The sequence below is a fragment of the Balaenoptera physalus genome (assembly GCF_965194825.1).
Source record: "Balaenoptera physalus genome assembly, chromosome: 10".
NCBI lineage: Eukaryota > Metazoa > Chordata > Mammalia > Artiodactyla > Balaenopteridae > Balaenoptera > Balaenoptera physalus.
In genome coordinates this window covers 112,361,935-112,387,265 of record NC_138889.1, presented here as the reverse complement: position 1 = coordinate 112,387,265, position 25,331 = coordinate 112,361,935, and the positions used below count along the sequence as shown (strand labels likewise).

The 25,331-nt window shown below is 56.1% G+C and overlaps 2 protein-coding genes across 8 annotated transcripts in view; one reads left to right on the top strand and one right to left on the bottom strand.

The window, feature by feature from the left end:
- The window catches only part of KCNQ1 (potassium voltage-gated channel subfamily Q member 1), a 348,594-nt gene that overhangs the window by 70,548 nt on the left and 252,715 nt on the right, over positions 1-25,331 (top strand). For 3 of the 5 annotated variants that reach the window (XM_082477726.1, XM_082477727.1, XM_082477725.1), the window contains exons 3-6: positions 22,307-22,433; positions 22,901-22,979; positions 23,385-23,481; positions 24,056-24,196. The exons of the other annotated variants lie outside the window; for them this stretch is intronic. In XM_082477726.1, coding sequence (XP_082333852.1) covers positions 22,307-22,433; positions 22,901-22,979; positions 23,385-23,481; positions 24,056-24,196 — 444 coding nt within the window. The remainder of the gene's footprint in view (positions 1-22,306; positions 22,434-22,900; positions 22,980-23,384; positions 23,482-24,055; positions 24,197-25,331) is intronic. 5 annotated transcript variants of the gene reach the window in all.
- LOC309668224 (uncharacterized protein) overlaps positions 6,500-25,331 on the bottom strand; it is a 128,929-nt gene continuing 110,097 nt past the window's right edge. Inside the window, exons 1-2 of one of the 3 annotated variants that reach the window (XR_014268131.1) lie at positions 16,755-18,883; positions 16,349-16,605 (exon numbers count right to left, since the gene is read on the bottom strand). Coding sequence is in view for 2 of the 3 variants with exons in the window: in XM_082477750.1 (XP_082333876.1) it covers positions 9,532-9,550 (19 nt within the window). In the remaining variant the exon portion in view is untranslated. Of the gene's footprint in view, positions 9,551-16,348; positions 16,606-16,754; positions 18,884-25,331 lie in introns of those variants that run through there. The other 2 variants (XM_082477750.1, XM_082477751.1) reach the window with 2 other exon arrangements.

Below are 25,331 nucleotides of genomic sequence, written 5' to 3'. Positions count from 1 at the left end.
ATTTTTCAGACGTTAAATCAAGCTTGTGTTTCTGGATAAACCCCAGTTGGTCATGTTGTATTATTACCCTTTGTATATATTGTTGGACTTAATTTGCTAAAATTTTGCTAAGAACTTTTGCATCTAAGTTCATGAGGGATATTGACTATAGTTTTCTTATAATGTTTTTGGTTTTGGTGTCAGAGTAATGCTGGCATGGTAGAGTGCTCTGGGAAATGTTCTCTCTTCGGGTTGGGAGAAGAATTTTGTAGAATTGGTCTTACTTCTTCCCTATGTGTGTGGTGGAATTCATCAGTAAAGCCATCTAGACTTGAACTTCTGTTTGTGAGAAGGTTGTTAACTAGATTTTAAATGCATTTAATAATTATATTCAGGTTATCTATTTTTTCTTGAGTAGACTTTGGTATTTTGTGTGTTTGAAGGAATTTGTTCATTTCATCTAAGACGTTAAATTGATTGGCACAAAGTTGTTCGTAATATCTCATTATTATTATTATTATTATTATTTTTAATTAAGTAATTAATTTATTTATTTTTGGCTGTGTTGGGTCTTCGTTTCTGTGCGAGGGCTTTCTCCAGTTGCGGAGAGCGGGGGCCACTCTTCATCGCGGTGCGCGGGCCTCTCACTATTGCAGCCTCTCTTGTTGCGGAGCACAGGCTCCAGATGCGCAGGCTCAGTAGTTGTGGCACACGGGCTTAGTTGCTCCGCGGCATGTGGGATCTTCCCAGACCAGGGCTTGAACCTGTGTCCCCTGCATTGGCAGGCAGATTCTCAACCACTGCGCCACCAGGGAAGCCCTCTCATTATTATTTTTTTAACATTTATAGGATTGTGGTGATGTCTTGTCTCTCATTTCTATATTGGTAATTTGTGCCTTTTTTTTTTTTTTTTGATGATCAGTCTGGCTAGAGTTTTAGTGATTTTGTTGATCTGAAATAACCAACTTTTATCTTGGGGTTTCATTGGATGTTTTTTCTTTTTTGTTATTTCATTGGTTTCTGCTCTGATTTTTATTGTTTTTTTTCTGTTTGCTTAGTTTTAATGTGCTCACCTTTTTCTAGCTTTTAAGGTAGAAACTGAGGTCATTGATTAAAGATCTCTCTTCTAATGTAGGTGTTTGGTAGTCTAAAGACCACTTCAGTTGCATCTCACAGATTTTGATGTACTGTGTTATTTTCATTCCAATTCGGCATATTTTCTAATTTCCTTTTTGATTTCTTCTTTGATTCATGGGTTATTTAGAAGTGTATTACTTTCCAAACATCTGGGGATTTTCAAGATACCTTTCTGTTATTGATTTCTACTTTAACTCATTTGTGGTAAGAGAAAACACTTAACATGATTTGATTCTTTCAAAATTTATTAAGACTTTTTTTATGACCCAGCATAAGATTTATCTTTGTAGATGTTCCATGCATACTTGAAAAGAGTATGCAATCTGTTGTTGTTGGGAGGACTGTCCTATAAATGTCAATTAGGTCATTGTGGTTGGCAGTGTTGTTCAGTCTCCTGTATCCGTACTGGATTTTGGGTCTACTTGTTCTCTCAATTATTGAGAGAAGGGGTGGGTATCAAAATCTCCACCTATAATTGTGGATCCATCTTTTCATTCTTCCATTTCTAGTAGTTTTTGCCCAGTGTATTTCAAAGCTTTGTTATTGGGCGCTTTAGTATTTAGAATGGTATGTCCCCTTGATGAATTGACCCACTTATTGTTATGAAGTGGCCTTCTTCATCCTGGTAACTTTCTTTGCTCTGAAATCTGCATTGTCTGGCTTTGTATTTGCTCATGTTAGCACAGTCTGTCTTTTTGACTTATATTACTTTTAACCTCTTTGTGCCTTTATATTTAAAGTGTATTTCTTGTGTGAAGCATATAGTTGAGTCTTCATTTGTGAGTCAAATTAAAATACTTTTAAAGGATGAATTAAGCTTATTCGCTTGTATTAATATGACTGGTGTTCTTGGTTTCACTCTGTCGTAGTCTTTTATAATTACGTGTATTTTGCCATAGTTGCTGTGGCAGTTTTCTCTATGAGGCGTGTATCCTTTGCTCTTTAAAAGTATGTCGGTATTTCGGAAGGCTTGTGCTTTTGTTCTGACAGTTACTTTTGTTCCTATACCTTTTAAAATTTCCTCAGTCCTTGTTTTTGATTTCCCCCTTCAGTAGCTGGCTTGTTGGTTAGTATTGCTCTCCTTTAACCCCCACCTGTAGCCTGTACCACAAACAACGGGCTTATTCCTTTTTCCTCTTTTATAAGTCTCAGACCGCACAAATCCAGGATCAACAACTGAATACTTAGAGGGCAAGAAAAGGTTGAGTGACGTGGGAGGTTGGGGGTACTGGTGGCCTCGTTGAGCAGGTGTCTCTGAGTGAAGATGAAGGACTGAGTCATGCATGGGTTTTGGGGGCAGGGGTTCTCCCGGCAGAGGGGACGGCTCCCATCCACACCCTGAGCAAGCGTGTGCCTAGCTCTTGTGTTTGTGTGGGGGTCAGCCTGGTGTGAAGGGTTTGGGGCTTGCTCTGGGCACTTGAGCTTTCCCTCTTGGGAGCTGGAGCTCGACGTGGGGCGCCCTCTGACTGGTGGAGGAGGGGCAGGCGGGCAGCAGCAGGGAGCAATGGATGGTGACTTGACCGGATGCATCATTTTATTTTGATTGCACGAGTCATTTATACCCCAAATGTGATTCCTTCTGGGGAGAAGGGTAGGAGGAGGCTTTTATTGATTCTGACAGGTTTTATTTCTCAAAAAAACAAAAAACAAAAAAAACATCTGAACCAAGTGTGGCAAAATGGAGAAAAAGCAGGAAATGGGGTGGGAACTTTTTCTTGTCACGTTATCTGCTATATTCTTAGGTCTATTTTTAAAATCTCATATTGAGCAAAGAAGGAAAAGTCTGTTTAGATGAAAAATTTCCTCAGCAGCTCATATGGCCTTTCTCAGCCTTGTGGGTGCAGAGGGGTACCCTGATATCCTGCGGGGTCACGGGAGCGTGTCTGCAAATGGCTAAATTCCACTGAGACATTCGCAGAGTTTACCAATCCCTCGGGGGAAGCATTTCTGCAGAAGGTTTTATAGGTCTGTGGGGAGGTGGGGTTGTCTTACTGCATCACAGCGGAGCAAGCTGCGTGCAGGCGTGTGCGTGCCTGTGTGTGCACGTTTGTCTGTACATTCACCGTGTGCATTCGTGTGTGTTGCAGCCAGGCCCCGAGACAGCGGACACAGGGACCCTGCACTCTCCCCTAGCCCTGGGCTGGGCCCCCGAACTGATCCGCGGGGAGCCTGAACTGGCCGGAAGCCACGTAGGGTCTCCTCCCCGCTCGCCGTCTTGTCACTGCGTTCCCCTCCCCTGTTTCACCCTCTTTGGTGTCCTGATTCCTCACCCACTGGCCAGTCGTCTTGGAAGCTATTGTGAGCTCCTGGGTCCCAGCCCGTATCCAGAGCCCCCGCACCTGGGGCAAGGGGGCGTCTCAGCTGCTGGCGCCACGGTGGAGGTGGTGGTCCCCGAGGGGCTGCAAGGGGCTTTGGGGCGGGCTGGCACTGCCCTGTCCTCCATCCAAGCCGCCGCCAGGTGATGCCGGGGCCTGGCGTGTGGTGGGCCGTGCGGGAGCCCAGTGCCGCCTGGTGCCCTGGCCGTGCCAGGTCTGTTTCTGGGGGTCTCCGTGCCTGTTTGCTGAGCAGAGCTGCTCCCGGGAGCCCGCCGTCTGGCCACTCGGCCCGAGGGCGGGCTCTCCTGCCTCCAGGCGCCTGCGATGGGAACAAGAGGCGGTCTGTGTGCTGCGGCCGCTCCTCCAGCAGGTAGGCCGCCTGGGCTTCCGTGGGCCCGGCCTGGGGACGCCTGGGGGGCAGCGGACGTGAGTGGCAGCCCATGGCCAGCTCCCCAGGCCTGCTCGGCCCTTCCATGCCACAGATCTGGGGCCTTGGCCCCCTGTCCGCCAGCCACCTGGCGTGAGCCTCTGTCTCCACTCTACAGTTTGTTGTGGCCGGGAGACCCCAGGGCCACTTTGTGAGTAGGATGCTGGGGGGCTCACTGCCCTCAGGACAGGAAGGCGGTCAGGCCTGAGGAGGGACAGGCCCGGGTCGGTGAGCGGTTCCATAGCAGCCCGAGGGTGACTATCGCCGGCCTCCCGGCCACACGTGCCCCCAGCTCCGTGGGTATGGCGTGCACGGCCAGAGACAGCACGACACAGGTGGGCGGAGTTAGTGCCAACAAACTGCTTTCTTAAAATTAATTCTATGAAACTAATTAATTCTATGAAGCATTTTTAGGCTTACGGAAAATTGGAGCACAAAGCTTAGAAAGTTCCCACTTACCTCCCCCCGACGTGGCCCCATCGTGAACACCGTGTGTTGCAGGCGTTTGTTACAATCGATGAACCAACTTGATTGGCTACTATTAACTCAAGTCCACAGCTCCCATTAGGGGTCCCGCTTGGGTTGTTGTCTCCGTGGGTTTTGACAGATGTGCGGTGACGTGTGTTTCGGGGTCACACGGGGCGGGCTCGCTGCCCTGAAGCGCCTGTGCGCTCCCGCTCTTCCTCCTCCCTCCCCCAGAGCGTGGCCACCGCTGCTCTTTTTGTGTCTCTAGCATCTACAAAAGCAGACAGCGCGGGCTTGGCTGCCGCGAAGTGTGAGGCCCCGGCTCAGGCCGCGTGTGAGCAGCCGGCCAGGGGCGCGTGCCCCTCCCTGGGGTCTCCGCGCACAGTTCGAGGGGTGTCCTGCCCCCCTACCCTTCGGGCTCTCGCCTGGCCTGCGGGAATGCCCGTCTCACTCCCCCGAGAGCCTGCCTGCGGTTCTCTGGTCCTGGCTTCTCGTGATTTCTTCTTTTCCAGAAGCATCCACACTCCGTGACCATGAACTGGGCCATGCTCTGAGCGTCCCTGGAGTGCGGGCGCCCCGCGTCCTTCTGGGGACCGTCTGGGCTTGGCTGGTAGGGGATAGAGGTCAGGCTCTCTGGCCTGGGGTTGCTGGGCCCCGGGCGGCTGAGTGTCCGTGAGGACCTGGGCCCGTTGCCATCTGGGCGTGACCTTTACTCCATCCCAGGTCTGAGTGCTGCTGTCCCCCGTCCCACGTCCGGAGCCTGCCGGCCGCCCGCCCACTGCTCTCCCCCAGCCAGGCTGCACCAACGCCCACGACGTGGCGGCCGGGACAGACCTCTTTAAGGGGCAGTCAGATCCGGTGCTGCCTTGTTTATAACCTCCGGAAGCTTCCCACGCTGTGAAGGGACACCTCCTGCCCCCCGTGACCCACAGAGCCCCTTGAGGCGAGGTCACAGCCCCGCCAGCCCCACCTCCCGACGCGGCCTCCCCAGGGTCCGGCCTTCGTGCGTCTCCTTTAGGCTGGAGCCCAGATGTCACTTCCTCAGGGAGGCCAGCCTCCACTCATCCCTCTTGCCTTCGTACGTCACGCGGGGGTCACGGTGCTGGGGGCTTCGCAGGGGGAGGGCCTGAGATGCCCGGCTGGACCTCTCTCAGGTGGGGCACCCTCGTCTGGGGGGCGGAGGAGGTGTGTGGGTGCCCTGAGGTCTCGGGGTGCCCAGGACTGCAGAGCGTCCCGGGGTGTGCGCGGGGGCGGGGACACACTTCCCAGGGTCAGGGTGCCAGGTGGGCACCCAGCCAACAGGTGAGCCCAGGTTCTCCGAAGGAGGATGGAGCGTGGCTGTGAGTCTGAGGGCTTTCTGGGGGAGGGGGACGGGTCCGGAGCTTCTGGAAGGAGTCTTCCAGGGCGCCCTCAGCCTTGGGGTGGGCGGCGGGTGACCCTGGGCTCAGTGCGCTGGGTTGCGAATGGGGTTGGGGTCCCAGGGGTGAGGTTTGGATGTCCTCTGGGCTTCAGGCTTCGTGAGCACCTATTTCCTGAGCATCTCCTGAGCCGGCCTGGGGACTGATATGAACCAGCGCGAGTGAGCCGCCCTTGGGGGCCCTCGACGTGGGAGGGAGACGGACGCCAAGGGGGTCAGCAAGACGTGGGGGCTGGCACGCCGCCCGTCCCCTGGGAGGACAGCGAGGAGGGGGAGACCACCGGGGCAGGGGTCGAGCAGGGGGACAGCAGCGCGGGTCCCGCTGACGGGGAGTGTTTTATGCCCTGGAGGCTGGGGGCTGCAGTCAGCAGGGGTGGAGGAGGCCGGGCGAGCTCGGTGGGGCTGGGGAGGGTCAGGCATCTACTCTGGGCAGACGGGGGACCAACTTCTCACTCAGGGTGGTTTTAAAAAAGCCTCCCCAAAGCAGATCTTCGATTTAGTGCAGCTCTCCTTATATGTGAACTTGTCTTTTAAGAAACTATCCGTTTTTTCGTCCATCTCTTAGGTTGGTTTGGTGATTTTTCTCATTCCGTCTCATTTTCGTTCGCTGAAAGTTCTCCTCTTTAGGTGTACAGGTCAGCGCGCCCTGGCAAACCTTCACCGTCTTAGAGTCGCCACCGCAATCAAGACCTAGAACATTCCCACCACCCCCGAAAGTCCCTCTGTGCCCTTGGCAGCCCTCCCCCCCCCCGCCCCCGCGCCCCCAGCACCTGGTAATCACGGATGTTTTCTGTCCCCATGGTCCTGCCTTTTCCAGGACGTCATTTGAAAGGCATCCTGAGTTCTGTAGCCTTTGTGTCTGGCTTCTTTCACGGAGCAGAACACATTTGAGCTTCATCCATGTTGTGGCCTGCGTTCAGTAATTTGTTTCCTTTTAATTGGAAAGGATAAAATGTACCCCAGTTTGTTTATCTGTTCGCGGGCTGATGGACATTTGAGCTGTTTCCAGTTTTCGGCTGTTATGATTAAAGCCACCCTGATTACTGCCGTCAGGTTTTTGAGTGGTCATATGTCTTCATTTCTCTGGGGTAAATCCCTGGGATGCTGGACCATGGGCTAGATGCATGTTGACCTTTCTAAGAAACTGCAAACTGTTCTCCACGCTTTGCTCTGTTTTTTCCTTCCTTCCATCTAAGTCTGTTTCCATCATCCGCGTTCCCATCAGCACTTAATACTGCCCTAATCGTACGCCTTAGCCGTTCTAACAGGTGTGTGGCCCCTTCCGTCGCTTTACTCTCATTTCCCTGGTGACCGATGACGTGGGGCATCTCCCTGTGTGCCCACTTGCTGTTCATATGTCTTTTTGGACCCAGCGTCTGTTCAGTTTTTGCCCATCCGAGTAACTGGGTCATTGGTCATATTAGTGAGCTGTAAGCATTGCTTATATATTTTACATATAAGTCTAGATAGTAGATTTCAGTGTGAGGTTTCTGTTTTGCAACTATTTTCTCCCGATCTGTGGCTTCTCTTTGCTTTTCCTTAACATCATCTCTCAAAAGAACAGAAGTTTTTAATTTTGATGAAGTCCAATTTTTCAGGGTTTTTTTTTGTTTTTTTTTTTTCCCCCTCTCCAAGGTTCATGCTTTTTGTGTTCTGTCTAAGAACTATTTGCTGGATCCAAGGTTACCGAGACTTTTCTCCTATGTTTTCTGTGGATATTTTATAGTTTTACATTTTATATTTAGATCTGTGATCCATTTTGAGTTTAATTTTATATACAGTGACAGGTATGGATGGAGGTGAAATCTTTTGTGCATGTGGTTATTCAGTTCTTCCAGCTCCTTGTTTCCATCGAATTAGTTTGACACCTTTGATGAAAATCAGTCGACCATCTGCGTGGCTCTGTTTCTAGACTTTCTAATCTGTTCTGCCACCATCACCCTGCCTTGATTCATGTGGCTTTTATCGTAAGCCTTGAAATCAGGCTGTGTTAATCCCTCAATTTCGTTCATTTTCAAAAGTATGTTGGCAATTCTGGTCCTTTGCATTTCCATCTTAGAATCGGTTTGTTAATTTCTACCCCAGAATCCTGCTGGAATTTTGATTAGCACTGCGGTGAGTCGTTAGGTGAATTCAGGTATCAAACACATCGTAATAAAGCCGAGTTTTCTGAACACGATGGATCTCTGTGCCTATTTAGATATTTTTAAATATCACTCATCTGTGTTTTCTAGTTGTCAGGGCACAGATCTCACATGTAATTTGTGAGACTTGGTACCGAGTATTTCTTGGTTTTGAAGCTACTGAGATGGTATCGTTGTCTCAATTTCACTTTTGGATTGTTTGTTGCTAGTATGTCAACCTCATATCCTGTGGCTTTGCTAACCTTATTAGTTCTGGAAGCTTTTTTTCGGGGGGGGTATTCTTTAGGATTATTCTGTGGAGATGAGCATGGTGTCCCAAATAAAGTCAGCTTTGTTTTTTCCTTTTCAATCTCTGTGCCTTTTATTTCTTGTTCTTGTCTGATGCGCTGGCTGGGACCCTTTTCAATCTCTCTGTTTTTTTATTTCTCTTTCTTGCCTGATGGCCCAGCTGGGACCTCCACGACAAGATTTGGTCGTGAGGAGAGAGCAGTTGTCCTTGTCTGGTTCCTGATCTTGTGGGGAGACAAGTGGTCTCTCCCCCTTAAGCATGATCGTAGTTTTGGGGTTTTATACGTGCCCTTTATCTGCCGAGGAAGTTCTTCTCTTTCTAGTTTGCTGGGACTAGAGCATGTGTCGAGCGTGGCTATTGGATTTCGTCAGACGCTTCTCCTGTATCTATCGAGATGATTCTCTGTGTTTTCTGACTTTTACTATGGTGAACTATACTGACAGGTTTTCAAATGTAAACCAACCCTGAATTCTTAACATAAAGGCCACTTGGTCACGATGCATTTTAAAGGAATATATTGCTGGGTTTGATTTGCTAAAATTTAGCATAGAGTTTTTGCCTGTGTGTTCACGAGGGATGCGTCTGTGGTTTGCTTGTAACATCACTGCTCTTGGCATTAGGTACCGCCGGCCTCGTAGGATGCGTTGGGGAGTGTCCCTGCTTTTCGGTTGAGGCAGAGCTAGTGTAGAATTGCTGTGTTTCTCTGTGGGTGTTTGGTAGAGCATGGGAAGCCATCTGGGCCCGGAGTTTTCTGAGTGGGAAAATTTTCTGTTAGGAATTCAGTGTCGTTCGTAGATCCAGGGCTATTCGGGTTCTCTTTTTCTTCTCAGGGAACTTTCAATAGTTTGTGTCTTTGAAGACATTGTCCCCAAGGAGCCGGAGCCCCAGCCCAGACTGGGGACGAGACCGTCTTGTGATGGGTGTCACTCCCGGGCGGCCTAGGGACTGTGGGGTTTGTAGCATCCGCACGCAGCTGTCCGAATGCAGGGGGCCTCCTGGGTGCCCCGAGAGGGGACACGGGCTGGTGGCCTTTGGCCCAGAGCTGCTCCAAGCCCCCTCCCCATCCCCTGGGCTGCTGGCTGCCCCAGCTCTCTGGGAACAGGTCACCGTCGGGGCGGGGGGCGGGGACATGGGGGGCTGAAGATCAGACTTTCGCCGTTTCCTTCCCGTTCTGCTCCCCGGGAAGGCAGCCCCTTCTCCGAGGAGCGAAATCCAAGTAGCCAGCTCTTGAGTCCCCGGCGCGTCTGCCTTTGTGTCACACTCTTACTCTGTAAACTTCGGCCCTGAAACAACACACGTTGTCTGAAGCTGCTCACATATCAGCTCTTGAAACAGCAAAATCCGTGCACGATTTCCTCTCAATCCCTTAAAACATTCCTGAAAGGAGAGAAAAAAAAAAAACTGTTTAAATTCACGCCTGTCATTAAAATCTCTAGACGTGCAGCCTCAGAGCAGGTCCCCAGCTGTCAGGACACAGAGGAGCGGCCCGTGCGCAGCGCACACGCGTGCATGCTGGGGCGCACGCACACACGTGCACGTGCTCTCGCGCACACGCGGGTGGGAGCAGCCTGAGTGCAGCGCAGCGCTTGGACCGGATCCTTAGGAGGGGTTTTCATCCCCGAGTCTCTGCTGTGGTCGGCTTCTAGTTCTGGGTCAATTCTTCAATAACACACTTCGAGAAGCTCAGCAGAGAAAATCCGCCCCCACCATGGTCCTCCTCCCCGAGCCGAGTGGCCAAGGCAGCGATCGGTGGGGCGGGGCTTCTTTGGGGTTCACAGCCGTCAGCAGTGGGGTTCCTGGGCTGAAAGTCAACCCTGTGTAGCTGGCCTGCGGACAGAAGCAGCGTCCCTCCGCCCGGGGAGGATGGGGGATCTGCTTTAAATACGTGTAGAACTGGCTGCCGGGCAGCTGACGGTGCCGCCGTGGGCACGGCGGCCTCCCTCCCGCCCCCGCCGGCCACTCCTGTCTGGGGCTCAGGACCTGCCTCCCCGAACCCCCCACCTGCCTTTCCTCTGCTCGGAGCCCCAGTGCCTCTCCCGCCACGCCCCCTCTTCCCACCCGGGGCCTTGGCTTCTCTTCTGCTGGCCGCCAGCAGCACGAGTTTTTCCACGGAGTGGGAAAGGGGCGGCCGATGTTCCGGGGCCCCTTCCCAGGAGGACAAAGCTTCAGGGCCTACAGCCTGGACGTCCCCAGGGACCCTTGGCTTGGCCATGGTGTCAAGCTGGAGCCGCTGGCACCACTGCTGCCCCCTCAGGCCAGGAGTTCGTGATCAAGGTGTGGGGGGTTCCTGAAAGGAAAGAAAAAAAAAAAAAACTGTTTAAATTCACGCCTGTCATTAAAATCTCTAGACGTGCAGCATCAGAGCAGGTCCCCAGCTGTCAGGACACAGAGGAGCGGCCCGTGCGCAGCACACACGCGTGCACGTGCTCTCGCGCACACGCACATGTGCACGTGCTCTCGCGCACACGCGGGTGGGAGCAGCCTGAGTGCAGCGCAGCGCTTGGACCGGATCCTTAGGAGGGGTTTTCATCCCCGAGAGGCTGGGAGGGGGCCTCTCCCCCAGCTCTGGTGCTTCGGTGGTGACCAGGGACATTCCTTGGCTTGTGGAAGCATCACCCTGATCTCTGCTTCCCCATGTTCACATGGGGTTCTCCTGTGTGTGTCTGTGTCCTAATGTCCCCCGTTTATAAGGACACCAGTCGGATTGGATTAGAGGCCCATCCTAGTAACCTCAACTTAATCACACCTGCAATGACCGTGTTTCCACATAAGGTCACATTCTGAGGGGTCAGGACTTCAACTTACGAACTTGGGAGGGACACACGTCAACCCCGAATGGTGCCCGAGTGGGGCAGACTTGTTGAGCGAGGGAGGTTGGCGGTCATTCTGACCTGCCTCTGTTGGTGTGAGGGGCGGGTAGCCCTCAGGGACTGTTGTCGCCTGTGGTTCTAACGGCCCAGCCCGGGTCCTGGATTTGGTGCTGTGCTCAGAGCCCGGGACTCAGCCAGAGTGAGATGGGAGAGGTTCCTGTGCTGCGGCCCTGCATCCCACTGTGACAACGGTGACCTCGTGAGGGGACAGCGGGGGCTTCTAAAATGATGAGAGGACTGGGCGGTAGAGGAAGATGGTGGTGGGGACGGGCCAGCAGACCCCTGTGAAGGTGGCACCGAGGGGAGAAGGAGGCTGAGGGGCAGGGGAGGAGCTGCAGAGGCGAAGGCCCAGGAAAGAGGTGGCCACTGAGGACAGAAAGGAGGCCGTGTGGACATAGCTGCTGCCCCAGCCCTCTGTGCTCTTCCCTGAGCCCCCAGGAGGAGGGTGGCCTCGGGCATGGGCTGGGCATCCAGGTGCCCAGCAGGAGTGTGCTGAGTGGCTCACAGAGATGTCAGGTGCTCTCGGGGGCAGGCCCGTGAATGTGCATCAAGGATGGGGTCCACACAGAGCGCCTGGCACACAGTAGGCGCAGCTGGATGGGCAAAGGATCGGGCTCTGGTGTTTCCAGCATTGGGAAGATGGCAAGCTGGCCCAGCAGTTATGGGGGGCGGGGGTCACTGTGCTGGGACCAGGATGAATAAATGAAGGAAGGAAGCAAAGGATGGGCTGTTTCCTTCTTTTTTTATCTGCTTGGGAGGAAGACGTTCCCAGATACCTAAGTGCAGGCACGTGGAGAGTTTCGCCTCTTGAAATGTGGAAGCAAAAACCAAATAATGAATTTATTTGGTTGCCAGAGTCGTTGAGCTTCTGAAGCCTGGTGGGTCCTCCATCTCTCATCGTCACAGCAGGCAGTTGCCAGAGTGGCTGTAAGGAAGGAAAGCAGACTCCTCACAGCATGCAGATGTCCCATAATGAAGTCATCACTTGTCCTCAGTCCTGTCCCAGAGACCCCATCTGCCACGCCTGCTCCCTGCCACATCCCCACCGTCTGTGTCCGACCACAGGATGCTAGTTGACTGCAGGGTGAACTTAGCATTCTCGCAAAAGGTGCAGGGTTTTATGGGGTCTATAAAAGCAACATTGGAGATGCTTTATTCACCCACAGAGCCACTGACAGGAACAAAGTCATGCCAATTCCTGCCTCACTGGGGAGACAGCCGTAGGGGAAACTCTACAGTGGAAACTGTTCCTAGGCCGGAGTAGGTTTGGTTACGAGTTAAGGAACCAAAGGATCACAGTGATGGGATGGAAGGGTTCAGTGAAACTCCCAAATTCTTGAATAAAAAGGAAATGAGTAATATACTGATCAACTTGATGACTATGAAGAGAATGAAAGAAACAAACCAAGTGAAATAGCAAATAGACAGTAAAGTGGAAAGAAGCCAGACATATCCAATTTTACACTAAATGTGAATGGCTTGAATGCCTCTGTTAAAAGGCAGAGACTGTCAGAAGGGTTTTTATTTTTAACAAATACATTGTTCAGAGGAATTCAGTCAAGCAAACTGGTGATGACAGTTGAAACATGAAGGGGTGGCCAAAGTGATGCCCAGCAAGTGCACACAAAAGGAAAAAACAAAAGCAAGGTGGACAGCATCAGGGTCCGTGCTGAGACTGGCCTGGACAAGGCACCATTTCTAGGGGAGAAAACTTTTATGCATCAGAGACCATAACAAAATATGTAAAGCAAGCACTATTGGAAATGCAGGGGTTGACTGTGATACTCACGGGAAATTTTAATGCATCTTTCTCAGCACAGGACGATTCTAGCGGACGATAAACTCAGTAGAGACACGGATGGTTACACGTTGCAATTGTGAGCAATTTCAGATTCCAACAGTAAGCCCACATAAGTCCCTGTTACCTATAGCCAGGCAACAAGCATCCCCAAATGTGGCTCCTTCAAACAACCATCATGAAGAGCTTAGGGTCCGTGGGGACGGCTCCCCTCTGCCCTGCCTGGAGTCAGCTGGGGCTACAGGCCCTAGTTCCGGGGTGGTGGGCCGCATGGTGGAAAGCCCTCTTCCCCTGGGCCTCCCTGGGGCTGCATGTCTTCCTCACGGCTCGGTTCCAAGAGATGGGAGGCGAACAGGCCTGGGGACTGTCACTTGGCCCTCTTCTTCTGTCTGGCATTCACAGAGCCCAGGTGCAGCGGGAGGAGAAGCAGACTCGGGACCACATTTCAAAACCAGCACTGTAGCTATGGATCCTAATCTCAGAGGTGTTTTATTTGTTTACGCCCATGGAACACTTGTAAAGACCAGTCACTTTGTGTGGCCATAAAAACACCTAACACACTTTGAAAAATTGAGACTTAGCTGTTTACATTTTCTCATCAAAGCCCAATACAATTAGAAATAAATGGTTACAAGGTCACCAAAAAGGCTTGACTATTTGGGGATTAAGCAGCGCTCTCCTACGTGGCCATCAGGGAGAGGAGGCCAGTGGGGAGCATGCAGGCCGCGTTCAGTGATGAAAGCAGCCCCTCTGCGTGCAGGAGGGCGCTTCCCGGGCCCCCATCCGGGCCCAACACCGACAGGGGACATTTGTCGTTTCCACGCTGTTGCCCATGTCACTTGCCAGTGGCTTCGTTGTCTTTACAAGTGCATCTCCCCAGGGTGGTTGAAATTCACTCGTGAAAAGCAAATAATAATACAGTAAAATATATAGGCTATATTTTGTGTAAACACACACACACACGCATTTTTCTTTTTTTTTTACCAAATGCCTCCTGAGTGCCCACCGTCTGCCAGGCACCCTGGGGTTGGGGGACGAGCAGGCTTTGCTTTGTCAGAATCTGCCCAGACTACCACCCGGGGGCCCCCTTCCCGGCCGCATCTGCCTCTCCCGTGCCAGCCAGGTGTCGGGGCGCCGAACCGCGTCCGCCCGCTGACCTGGGGACACCCAGGTGGGGAGGAAGCGGGCAGCGCTTGGGCACCCCCGTGTCGCTGGTCCCAGGGCTGGAGACACCTCATTAAACCACCTGCAGCTCGTGTGACTTTAGTTGGGTTGGCACCGGCAGTCCACGTGAAATTAACATTACCTCGCGCCGCTCTCCTCCCCGCCGCAGGCGGGCGGCCTTTTTCCAGAGGCTGAGCCCGACGGCCTGCGATGCTGGGAAGGGTCTGGCCCCCACGAGAACGGGCCCGAGAACGTGCCAGGGCACGGTGTGCCCCAAGGCCCCCGTCTTGCTGAAACCCCCATCACATACCCGCTCCCTCGGGGCTCGGACCCATTTGCTGTGGCCGGAATGACAGGCACTGGGGTTTGCGGTTACTTGTAGAACTTCGGACAGAGGACGAAGGGGGCAGTGGTGGTGCTGGAGGGGCCTGGACTGACCCCCACTGCACGCTGGCTCTCCACGGAGTGGGGTCCTGAGCGGCTGGCTGCAGGAAGGGGTTGCTCCAGGGACGTCCTTGTGCTTTGCTTGCTCCCTGGAAGAAGGTTTCCCAGGGAGCTCGTGGTGGAGGAGGTGCCCCTGTGGGAGGTGGGCCATCCTTGGCCCTGCCCAGTAGCCACTCAGCCTGTGGAGTCGTCGTGAAGTGTTCAAATGTGGCTCCCGTGAGGCTGGGGGTGACGGTACAAGGGGGAGCCCAGGGGACCCGACCATCTCTGGGGAGGGGATGCAGGCCCATCAAGGAGCAAGGAAACCCTGCATGGAGTTGCCATGTGGCCCTCTGAGCAGCAGGTGGGCGCCTTATGGGCTCGGGGCTGGACTGGGACCGGCCTTGGACAGACAGCTGAGGAGGTGGCATGGGGAGGGGTCCCCCGGCCTGGGCTGAGTGCTGCTGCCTGGTCGGGGAGGGGGGACACAAGCTCAGGACAGGACAGGCAGCGAAGGGTTCAGCATCTGTCAGACGGGGTCTGGGCGCCAGTCAGGAGGGCCGTCTGTGCTGTAAGACCCGTCTGGGTTGGGCCCTCCTCTAGGCCTCCCCACCTGTGCTGGGGACCACCTCCCCACTCAACGTGACCCTGTCTTCTAGATCCTTCCTCCCCACAGCCCGAGGAGGTGGGTCCCGCCAGCACCCGCATTTCACTGATGGGGTCACTGAGGCACTGCAGGGTTGAGGGGCTGACCCGGGTCACCAGCCCTGGGCGTTTGGTGGCCCTGGATCTCACTGTCCTGCGGGAGGGTGGACGCTTTCGGGGGCCCGGCCTGCCCCTCTGTCCTAGCGTGCATGCCCCTCGGGCCACAGGGCCACCCCCTCCGTTCCCCCAGCGCCTGACCCAGGGCCTGGCCCACCGACCCTGTCATGGCCACCTCGGGCCGCTGGGACCTCGGGCAGGATGCAGAGGGGCCCAGGGGCAAGGTGATGGCTGCGCATCTAGGGAGGCCATGGCCCCGGGGGACACAGCCGAGCAGAGGGGCTCCCCACGGGTCACAGGGAGTTGGGTGGGGAGGGGTGTGGGGGTCAGCCCCCCGGCGGGTCCCGGGTGGGCAGAATCCCGGCCCCGTGCAGGGCCACAGCACGTGCCTGCCCCAGGCCGGGCATCTCTGGCGGGGTGGTGCTGGTGTTGCGCGGTGGGGGGAGGGCGGCCAGCTGTGCCCAGCACATGTCACCAGGAGGCCCATGGCCCTCGCATGGGTGCGCGGCTGGGAGCAGCTGGCCTCAGGCAGGCCCCCGAACAAAGAGCCTTTGAGCAGCATGCACGCCTGCTCCGCGCCCTCCGGCCAGCTGACCTTCCCGGGAATGCCGAGGCCGGCCCCCTCTGTGGCTTATCGGGTCCCACGTGGAGTTGGAACAGCTGGCCCTGGAGCCCGCCGACCGGGCTCTGTGCTGGGGACCCCAGCCCCCCCATGGGGACACCTGGCCAGGGCCAGGCAGCCCGCACCTCTTCCAGAGACCTCACCCTGCTCGCCTGCGCCCCTGGCCCTGACGGGTGGCGTGGTCTGGCCCCCAAGTCCACCCCTCCTCCAGGCTCCCCCGTCTGTCTGGTGAAATCCTGTTTACCCCAGAAAGCACAGGCGTCCTTCTCACCCGGAAGCCTTCGGGGGACCAGGAGCTCCCGCAGTGGGTCCCCCAGGCCCCATCTCCGAGTTGCCCACGTCTGGCATCCACAGGGCCACCTGGGAGGGTGCCGTGCCTTTTGTCCTCGACCCCAATTCCTGCTTTCCGTCGGCCCCCACCCCTCCACCCGACAAAGCTCAGCGCTTAATTCCCGGCAGTTAGCCTTCCAACTCTCTTTAAAATTGACTTTTCATTATGAAGATAACAGAGCAGCAACATCTGAGCACCAGGGCGATGACGGTAAGGCTCCATGAGCTTCCTTCATTGTTCAGCAAAAACAACAGAACAAACCCTTTCATCCGAGAAGCTGGGCTCTGAGCGCAGGCAACGCGCGGGGCTTAACCTCCAGGCCGGCTCGCTATCTGTCACACGGGGGCCGTGCTCCGCGGGGCCGTTCCCAGCGCTTCTGAACCAGGCGATGCGGGCAGGGCTGAGCCTCAAAACACATCGGGCTTTCGACAACTTTCCCGATGGATGAGGACGATTCACGAGCTGATAAAAACGAAACAATAGATAAGACGGCCGCGTGGACCTTCACCCTTCTGGGGGGTGGGCAGTGGTGCCACGGGAATTACGAAACGCCCAAGGAATCCGCACCCTTTCCCCTTTGTGTACCGGGGCTGGAAAACCCAGATAAGCACCTGCTTTTCTGAACCTTTATCTTGACTCTCGGGATTTGCGGATCTGCTGTTGACTGCCGTTACCCCAAAACGCCGAAGGCGGGTGCGGGCTGTTCCCCTGACTTGTACCTTGGTCGAGCTCGGGGGTCCCAGCGTCCGTCTGCCCGACGGCAGGGCCTCCTCGTGCAGAGCGAGCAGGGCCCTGGGCGTCCTGTTGGTGGCCGGCGCCCTCGGCCCAGCGCCACACTCTGTCCCGGGGGTTCAGTGCCCGCCTGTATCCAGTGCGGCCTGGCCTTTGCGCTTCGCTTCCTGCGCTGTCCTCCGCTGGGGACGCGGCTGCACCCGAGTGGCCTTTGCAGGCAATCACTGCGCTTCGTTTGCTCATTTAACAGTGAACTAACAATGGGCCACAGAGATTAAGAGCCAGAGGCTCAAGGACGGCTGTTTCTGCCCCGCGGGGCCGGCCCCCAGGTCCAGGCAGAGGCCTGAGCGCAGAGCGCCCAGGGGCAGGGGACGTTTGTGTCGTGGAAAAACACACGCCCCACACAGGTCACCGTTTTCAAGTGCATTTAACGCGTTAACAACGTTGTGCCACCACCACCTCCGTCTAGTTTCAGAACTTAGTCGTCACCCCGAAAGGGAGCCCTGCACCCGTCAGCAGTGGCCCCCATTCCTCACTTCCCCAGCCCCTGGCAGCCACTGAAAGGCTTTCTTTTTATTGAAATTGTGGTAAAATACATAGAACATACAAGTTACCATCTTAACCATTTTTAAGTGCACAGTTTGGTGGCATTAAGTACATTCACGCTGTTGAGGAAACATCACACCATCTGCCTCCAGCAGTTTCTGTCTTTCCAAACAGAGACTCTGTCCCCATTACACACTCACTCCCCTCCCCCAGCCCCGGGCCCCCACCGTCTACTTTCTGTCTCTGTGGACGTGACTCCTCCAGGGGCCTCACGTGGGTGGAATCAGGCAGGATTTGTCCTTCTGTGTCTGGATTCTCTCACTTGAGTGTAGTGTCCCCAAGGTTCATCCACATCACAGCCTGTGTCAGAACTTCCTTCCTTTTAAGGCTGAGTAATATTCCGTAGTGTGGATGGACCTCAGTTTGTGTATCTGTTCATTCGATGGACACTTGGGTTGCTTCCGCCTTTTGGCTGTTGTGAATAGTGCTGCTGTGAACACGGGTGTGCAAATGCCTTTGAGATCCTGCTTTCTTTTTTTTTTTTTTTTTTTGAGGATACACCCAGAAGTGGAATTGCTGGATCACATGTGATTCTATTTTTAATTTTTCGAGGACCCTCCACACTGTTTTCCACAGTGGCCGCACCGTTTTCCATTCCCGCCAACCGTGCGCAAGGCTCCGGTTTCTCTACATCCGCGCCAACACGTATCTCGTTTTCCTGATAGTAGCCGTCCTGATGGGTGTGAGGTGGTGTCTCGCTGTGGTTTCGATTTGCGTTTCCCGATGACCAGTGGTGTTGAACATCTTTTTATGTGCTTCTTGACCATCTGTGTGTCTTCTCTAGAGAAATGCCTATTCAAGTTTCATACCCATTTTTTAATTGAGTTGTTTCTTAGGAACTTTGTTTTTTAAAATAATTCTGAACTTTACAAATAATACTGCCAAGAACCACCCCAAACCCCGCTGCTTGTGAGACACATGGGGATCCCAGGACCTGCTGCTCTGAAGCTCACAGAAGGAGGGGCACGGCCGCCAGGTGGGGGGCTCGTGGCTGCCTGGAGCCCTGATGTCTGAGCGCCTGGTCTGCTTCCTGCAGGCAGGGGATTCTCGGGCCTGTGCCCTGGTCTTGGCGCCCGGCCGGCTCACAGGTCCCTGGTCCATGAGGCCAACTGCAGCTGGGAGGCGACCTTGCTTTGTCTGAGGGACAGTGGCCAGGTGGGAGGGGGCCCTTTGTCCCTCTGGTGACTGCGGTCTTAGTGGAGGTCCCTGACACGAGGACGGCCCCTTCTCCCCATATCTGTGGGGCAGAGCTCAGGGCCGTGCTCCGGCCGGTATCCTTGACCCCTGCTCACACGCGGGCATGCAGGCACCACGTGCGCTCACGGACAGGGGCCTCTGGGCTGACTCTTATCAGTGGAGGGGTCAGGTGTGATGGGGGGGGGCCTGAGCGGGACCGAGAAGGGTGTGGGGACCTGGGGGGCGGGGTGGGGAGGAGCTGGAAGGACAGTGTCCCAGACCGAGCACTCGGGCCCAGGTGGGGAGGGGCGGGTGCCTTGGGTCGGCGGCAGGCTCTCGGGTGGGCCAGGGCAAGCCCTGACCCTTAGTGTGGGCCATGGGGCCAGGGCGGTGGCTTGAGCGGGGCTGTGGAGGCAGGGGCTGAGGTGGGCAGGCCCTGGGGGGAGTTTGAGGCCTCTGTGTTCCCCTCCGGGGCTTGCTCAGGGCCTGGTCTGCAGAGACAGCCGAGCTGCAGGCCTGCCCCTGCCGGCTGGAGAAAACCCAGGGCGAGGAGAGTGGCCGGGGTAGGGGTGCAGGAGTCATCCTTCTGGGTCTGGGTCACTGAGGCTGGAGGCTGGTCCCCCTTTCCCCGGAACTAAGGGGAGGCCGCCCTGCCATTCCGTGAGCCTGCTTTGGACTGGGAGTGCTGTCCCCTGAGTCAGGGGCAGCCCCACTGGATGGCTTGGGGGTCAGCCCTCCGGCAGGCCCTAGCCTACTGGCCTCCACAGATGGACAGTCCAGCCCAGTCAAAGCCCCCAGAGCAGCCCCCAGCCCAGGGTGGCCCAGGCCCCTCTGGTGAAAAAATTCCAGAGTCCCTGCAGGTCCAGAACTTCGGGCCAGCCTCTCCGCCCTCCCGGCACCCAGGTCAGTGGACGGGTGGTTCCAAAAGATGGTGATGGCTGGGGCCACAGGGAGGCCCTGGAGGTCCCGGTGAGCGGTGGCCAGTCCGGATGCCCCGGCCTTGGCCCCAAGTGCCACCCTGCCCCGCGCTCGAGGCTGACGGTGTGGGGATCATTTCATCTTGGAGCAAACGTGTGCTTCCCCTGCCCTGGTCCGGGCTCTCTCCCGCCCGGCATGCGTGCGGTGCCACATTAATGCACAGCCCGGCCCCGAGCTGCATTCCAGACTCAAACGGGATTTGGGGATTAGCGTTGTTTTAAATTATTCCTACACCTCACCCCTCCAGAGGGAGAGTCCCCCAGCCCCAGCCCGCCAGCCCCAAGAGGGCAGGGGTAGCTCTGAGCTCGAGGCCAGGATAATTTGGGTGGAGGGGGAGACACACAGTATCAACAGCCAACCCTGGGAGTGACTTATTTATCTGAAGGTCTGTTGCAAGACTGAACTGCAAGTAAGCTCTTACCTGATGTTTATAAGATTTCTACCACTTCGAATATGCTTAGGACGTGGCTGGAGAAGGTATTTAAGTAACAAAATAATGCATCAAAATAAGAACAAACCTGCTAAGTGATTGATCGGCCCGATGGTGTTTGGATTTGCAGAGCTGGGATGGAGGCTCTGAGGACTGCTCGTTGGGGGACTCTGTCCACCCCCTCGGGGCCATCAGCAGTCCGGTGACCCCTCCACTGGCAGTGAAGATGCCAGTACTGGTGTCTCAGCTTTGGGGACCCAGAGGTGGTGGCGCTGTGGCCCTTGTCGAGATGGCCAAATACTGGAAGCCGGACCCTCCACCCGCTACGCCGCTACGCCGCTACCCCGCTACCCCGTCATTCATTGCCAGGGCCTCCTGTCTGTCATCTGCTCCTCACACCCACTTAGGACCGGCCGGGCCAGAATCTCGGGAAACACACGCACGAGACGAAGCCCTTGTACCGGGGAGCCCTCGGTCGCTCGTTGGTCTGATCGTTCATTCATTCATTCATTCGTTCATTCATTCATTCACTCACTCAGCAGATCCATGTCCAGGGCCAACCAGGGCAGGCGTGCTCCGGGGCCGGGGAGAGGGCGGCGGGCAGGTAAACGTGGTCCCTTCCCTGGTGGGCTCAGCCCCCCTCCAGCTGAGGACAGAGGTGGCAACAGCACGACCCTCTGAGGCCACAGAGCCTGCGAGCGTCCACCCTCCCTCACTCTCCACCGTCCCCCACGTGCCCCCAACCATATATACCCCCACCCTGAAGAACTTGACGTTGCGAACCAAGAACTTTCTTGCAAAAGGAAAGCGGTAAATTTCCCACATTTTCTCCCATTATCCCCCGAGCTTGCCCCAGACACAAGCTGGATGGTATAAGTATTCCATCCTAATGATGGCTTTCAGGGAGCCAGTGTCCGGCTACCCCCTCCTGGTGGGCTCCCTGGTGGGGGAAGGCAAGGCCGGGCACGGGAGCAGGGCCTGCCACCTGTCACCCAGTGGGAGCAGAAGTCCCCAGACAGGGCTGGGTTCCCTGGGCTGGGGCGGGGTGGGGACAGGGCAGGGCACCAGCTGGAAGTGAGCTGACAACGTTCTCAGGTCCATCCCCGCTGTAGGCTGTGCCAGAACTTCCTTCCTTTATAAGGCTGAGGAATATTCCGTTGTGTGGATGGACACCACATCTTGTTTTGGCTATTCAGGGCCCCTTGAGATTTCGTGTGAATTTGAGGGCTTTTTCTATTTCTGCAAAAATTGTCATCAGGGTTTTGAGAGGGATTGCATTGAGTCTGCAGATCACTTTGAGTGGCATTGACATGTTGACACTATTAAGTCTTCCAATCCGTGAACGTGGGATGTGTTTCCATCTATTTGTCGTCTTTCATTTCTTTAAACAATATTGTTTAGTTTTCATTGTACAAGTGTCCCACCTCCTTAGTTAATTCGTAAGTACTTTATTCTTTTTGATGCTAGTGTAAATGGAATTGTTTTATAATTTCCCTTCCACATTGTTCATGGTTTGTGTATAGAAATGCAACTGATTTTTGTGATCAACTTTGTATCCTACTTTGTTGAACTCATTTATTAGATCTAACAGGTTTTTTGCATGGAATCTTTGGGTTTTTTACACATAAGATCATATCGTCTGTGAACAGAGATCATTTTACTTCTTCCTTTCCAATTTGGAAGCCTTTTATTTCTCTTTCTTGCCTAATTGCTCTGGCTGGGACTTCAGTACTCTGTTGAGTAGAAGTGGTGAGAGTGGGTATCCTTGTCTTGGTCCTGATCCTAGAGGAAAAGCTTCCAGCCTTTCTCCGTTGATATGATGTTCGCTGTGGGGTTTTCATATATGGCTTTTATTACACGGAGATAGTTTCCCTCTATTCCTAGTTTGTTTACTGTTTTTATCATGAAAGGGTGCTGAATCTTGTCAAATGCTGTTTCTGCATCTGTTGTGATCAGGAGACCATGTGATTTTTTTCCTCCGTTCTGTTAATGTCATGTATTACATTGGTTGATTTTCATGTGCTGAACTGTCCTTGCATTCCGGGTATAAATCCCACTTGGTCATAGTGTCTAATCTTTTTTCTGTAGTACTGAATGCAGTGGTGGACCTGGGCCTGTCCAGGGGGGCGATGCAGCAGACCGGGGCCCAGGCCGCCTGCTTCTCAGTGGGCGCACGGGGGAGGGGGAGGGGTGCACGGGGGAGGGATGCGAGGTGAGCTCACGCCCCCTCTGTCCCCGCAGGAGATCGTCCTGGTCGTGTTCTTTGGGACAGAGTATGTGGTCCGCCTCTGGTCAGCCGGCTGCCGCAGCAAGTACGTGGGCATCTGGGGCCGGCTGCGCTTTGCCCGGAAGCCCATTTCCATCATCGGTGAGTCACGCCCGCCCCCCTGGAAGCTTCACCCCGAGGCTTCCTGACAAGGGCTGAGCACCGTCCCCCAGAATCTGGCAGGTGGACCCCCATCACGAGTACCACCAGGCAGAGTCCCTCCGCCGCCTGTGACAGGGCAGGATCCCAAGGCCAGTGGGGTGACCTCCCAGGTCCCCCACACAGGAGCCAGCCTCAGCGCTCAGGTCCTCTGTCCCAAGAGGCTGCTCACAGGGCAGGGGCTCTGGTCAAGCTCAACACAACGTGGGCGTCCACTGCCCTCAGCGGCCTGCGAGGCAGGGCTGGGGAGGTAGGCTCGCGTGGCCTCTGCACGTGCCTGGGACGGAGGGCCTGGTCTCCCCGTCGAGGTGTCTCCGTGTCCCCGTTGTGGGGCCCTGTCCCGCCTGACCGCCAGGCTCCTTGCTGGGGTCCAGCTGCCAGGCTGGTGACGGTGGCGCTGTCCCCTCCAGACCTCATCGTGGTCGTGGCCTCCATGGTCGTCCTCTGCGTGGGCTCCAAAGGGCAGGTGTTTGCCACCTCGGCCATCAGGTAGGCGGGGCTGCGGGCTCCCCGGTGCGGGGGTGAGAGCGGCGGGGCCGTGTGCTGGGCGGGGGGCAGGCTCAGGGCCGGTGCTGAGTTGGGCAGGAGCGCTCACTCACTTCTGGGACTCAGGCTGGGACCTAACAGTCTGCTCATCTGTAAACTGGGGTGATCCTGGGGCCGCCCCCAGAAGGCGGTCTGGGGGCCAAAGGAATTGAGAAATGTACAGGTTTAGCTCCGGGCCTGGCGTTCTGCCTCCACCTTGACCCTGGGCTTCGGGAGTGGGGAGGGGCGCACGGGGAAGGGGGAGGGGCGCACGGGGGAGGGGAGGGGCGCACGGGGGAGGGGGAGGGGCGTATGGGGGAGGGGGAGGGGCGCACGGAGGAGGGGCGCACAGCGACCTGTCCTCCGCAGGGGCATCCGCTTCCTCCAGATCCTGAGGATGCTGCACGTCGACCGCCAGGGGGGCACGTGGAGGCTGCTGGGCTCGGTGGTCTTCATCCACCGCCAGGTGGGTGGTCCGGGGTGGGAGGACAGGGTCTCGGCCCAGCCTCGGCCTGAGCCAGCTGGGCCGTCCTGCCCCCCACCTGAGGGGCCAGTGTCCCCAGCCTGCCAGGCAGATGGTGCCCACGTTCCTCAAGCTGGGACAAGAGACTGTCGGGCAGATGGAAAGACAGAAATACAACATGGAAATGGGTCCGAGAGGCCCAGAAATCTAAAACGGGGCAGATGATGATCAGCCCTGTGAAGGCGGAGGTGGTTGACCCGCACCCCTTCGTGAGGCCCAGCCCCGCATCTCACCGAGGTTCTGTGGGAAACAGAGCCGGGCCGGTGGTCCAGGGCACTGGCCTCGCTCCTGGAGGCCGAGACCCAACATTGCCACTGACGAGCTGGGAAAAATAAGTTATTTCTAAAGTCTGATGTCTGCATGTGAGACATGCTGCCATTTATGTCAACTTGGTGGGAAATGTTGGGGCTTGCCGCCGGCAGGCCCCGCTGCCTGTGATGTCTGCCCGGCGCGGGTGCCCAGGTGCCCCGGGTGCCCGTGGGCGCCGGCTGGTCACACCTCCTCTGCTGTCTCCCAGGAGCTGATCACCACCCTGTACATCGGCTTCCTGGGCCTCATCTTCTCCTCCTACTTCGTGTACCTGGCCGAGAAGGACGCTGTGAACGAGTCGGGCCAGGTCGAGTTCGGCAGCTACGCGGACGCCCTCTGGTGGGGGGTGGTAAGTCGGGACCTTCGGGCCATGCGGCCACTGCCCCCTGGGCCTGGGCGGGGCGGGGCCAGGATGTCGCCCTGGGGCTCTGGTTTCTCAAGATCTTATGCCTCGAGGCAGCCCCCCCAAATGCTTGAAGCGCTGTCTGGGCACAGGTTTGTAGTTGGATGGGCAGGCGGCACAGGGCTCTGCGCACAGAAGGGCCCAGCGTTGGACTCGTAAAGCCTGACAGTCACCATTGTGGGGTCCGTAAGGTTTTTATCTTTGAACTTGCCTTTTGGGAGGGAAGTCTGGCGGGACCGAGAACAACTGTGCAGGGGGCATGGCCGCACACGGTCCCAGCTCCCGCCTCCCCCAGGGCCGGGTTCTCTGTCACCCTGTGCCCTGTGTCTGTGAGGTTCTGTGCTGGCCCCTCAGGTATCCCTGCACCAAGGAGCGTGACTTTGTAGAGCAAACAAAAGCCACCGTGACATGTCAGGGGATCCTGGGAAAAAGGAAAGGGCTCCCACGTTTTGACTGCGCATCCGGCCCGCAAATTCTGTAGCCGGCCCCGGGCAGCGGTGACACAGAGGTGCCCCGGCTTCTGTCCCGGGGGCCTGCAGGCTCCCCCGCCTGTGAAGTTGGGCTCCTTGGGTGTGCCGTGTCCCCCTCCTGCAAGCACCCAGCACCCTGGCCTCGGCCTGGAAGTGGCCAGGAGTGTGGGCCGGCTCCTTCCAGGGACACGCTTGTGGTGGGGAAGGGAGACGTGGGGCGCGGGGGCGGCACGTGGCCATGCTGTGGGCGGTTGCAGGGGTCTCCGCCAGCTGCAGGACGTCTGGCTGTGTGGCCCCCGGGGCCTGCTCACCGCGGAAGCCCAGCATCCCTGGTGTGTGGGCCTCAGGGCGCAGGGAACAGCCCCCAGCAAACCCTCCGCTCGGGCCTCGTGGGGAGACAGGCCCTGGGCTCTCGGCTGCAGGGTGGCCAGCAGCCTACCGGCCTGGGAACAGCACGTGCGGGGGGCCCTGCGGCGGCCCAGACGGACCCTGGCCGTGGGCGAAGGCAGGGGTGCAGCCCGAATGCCCGCTCCGTGGGCCATCTCTGGGCCGTGGGCTGGCCCTGGCCCTCCCCCTTCCCTGTGCGGTGCGCTTGGGTGCCAGGGGCTAGT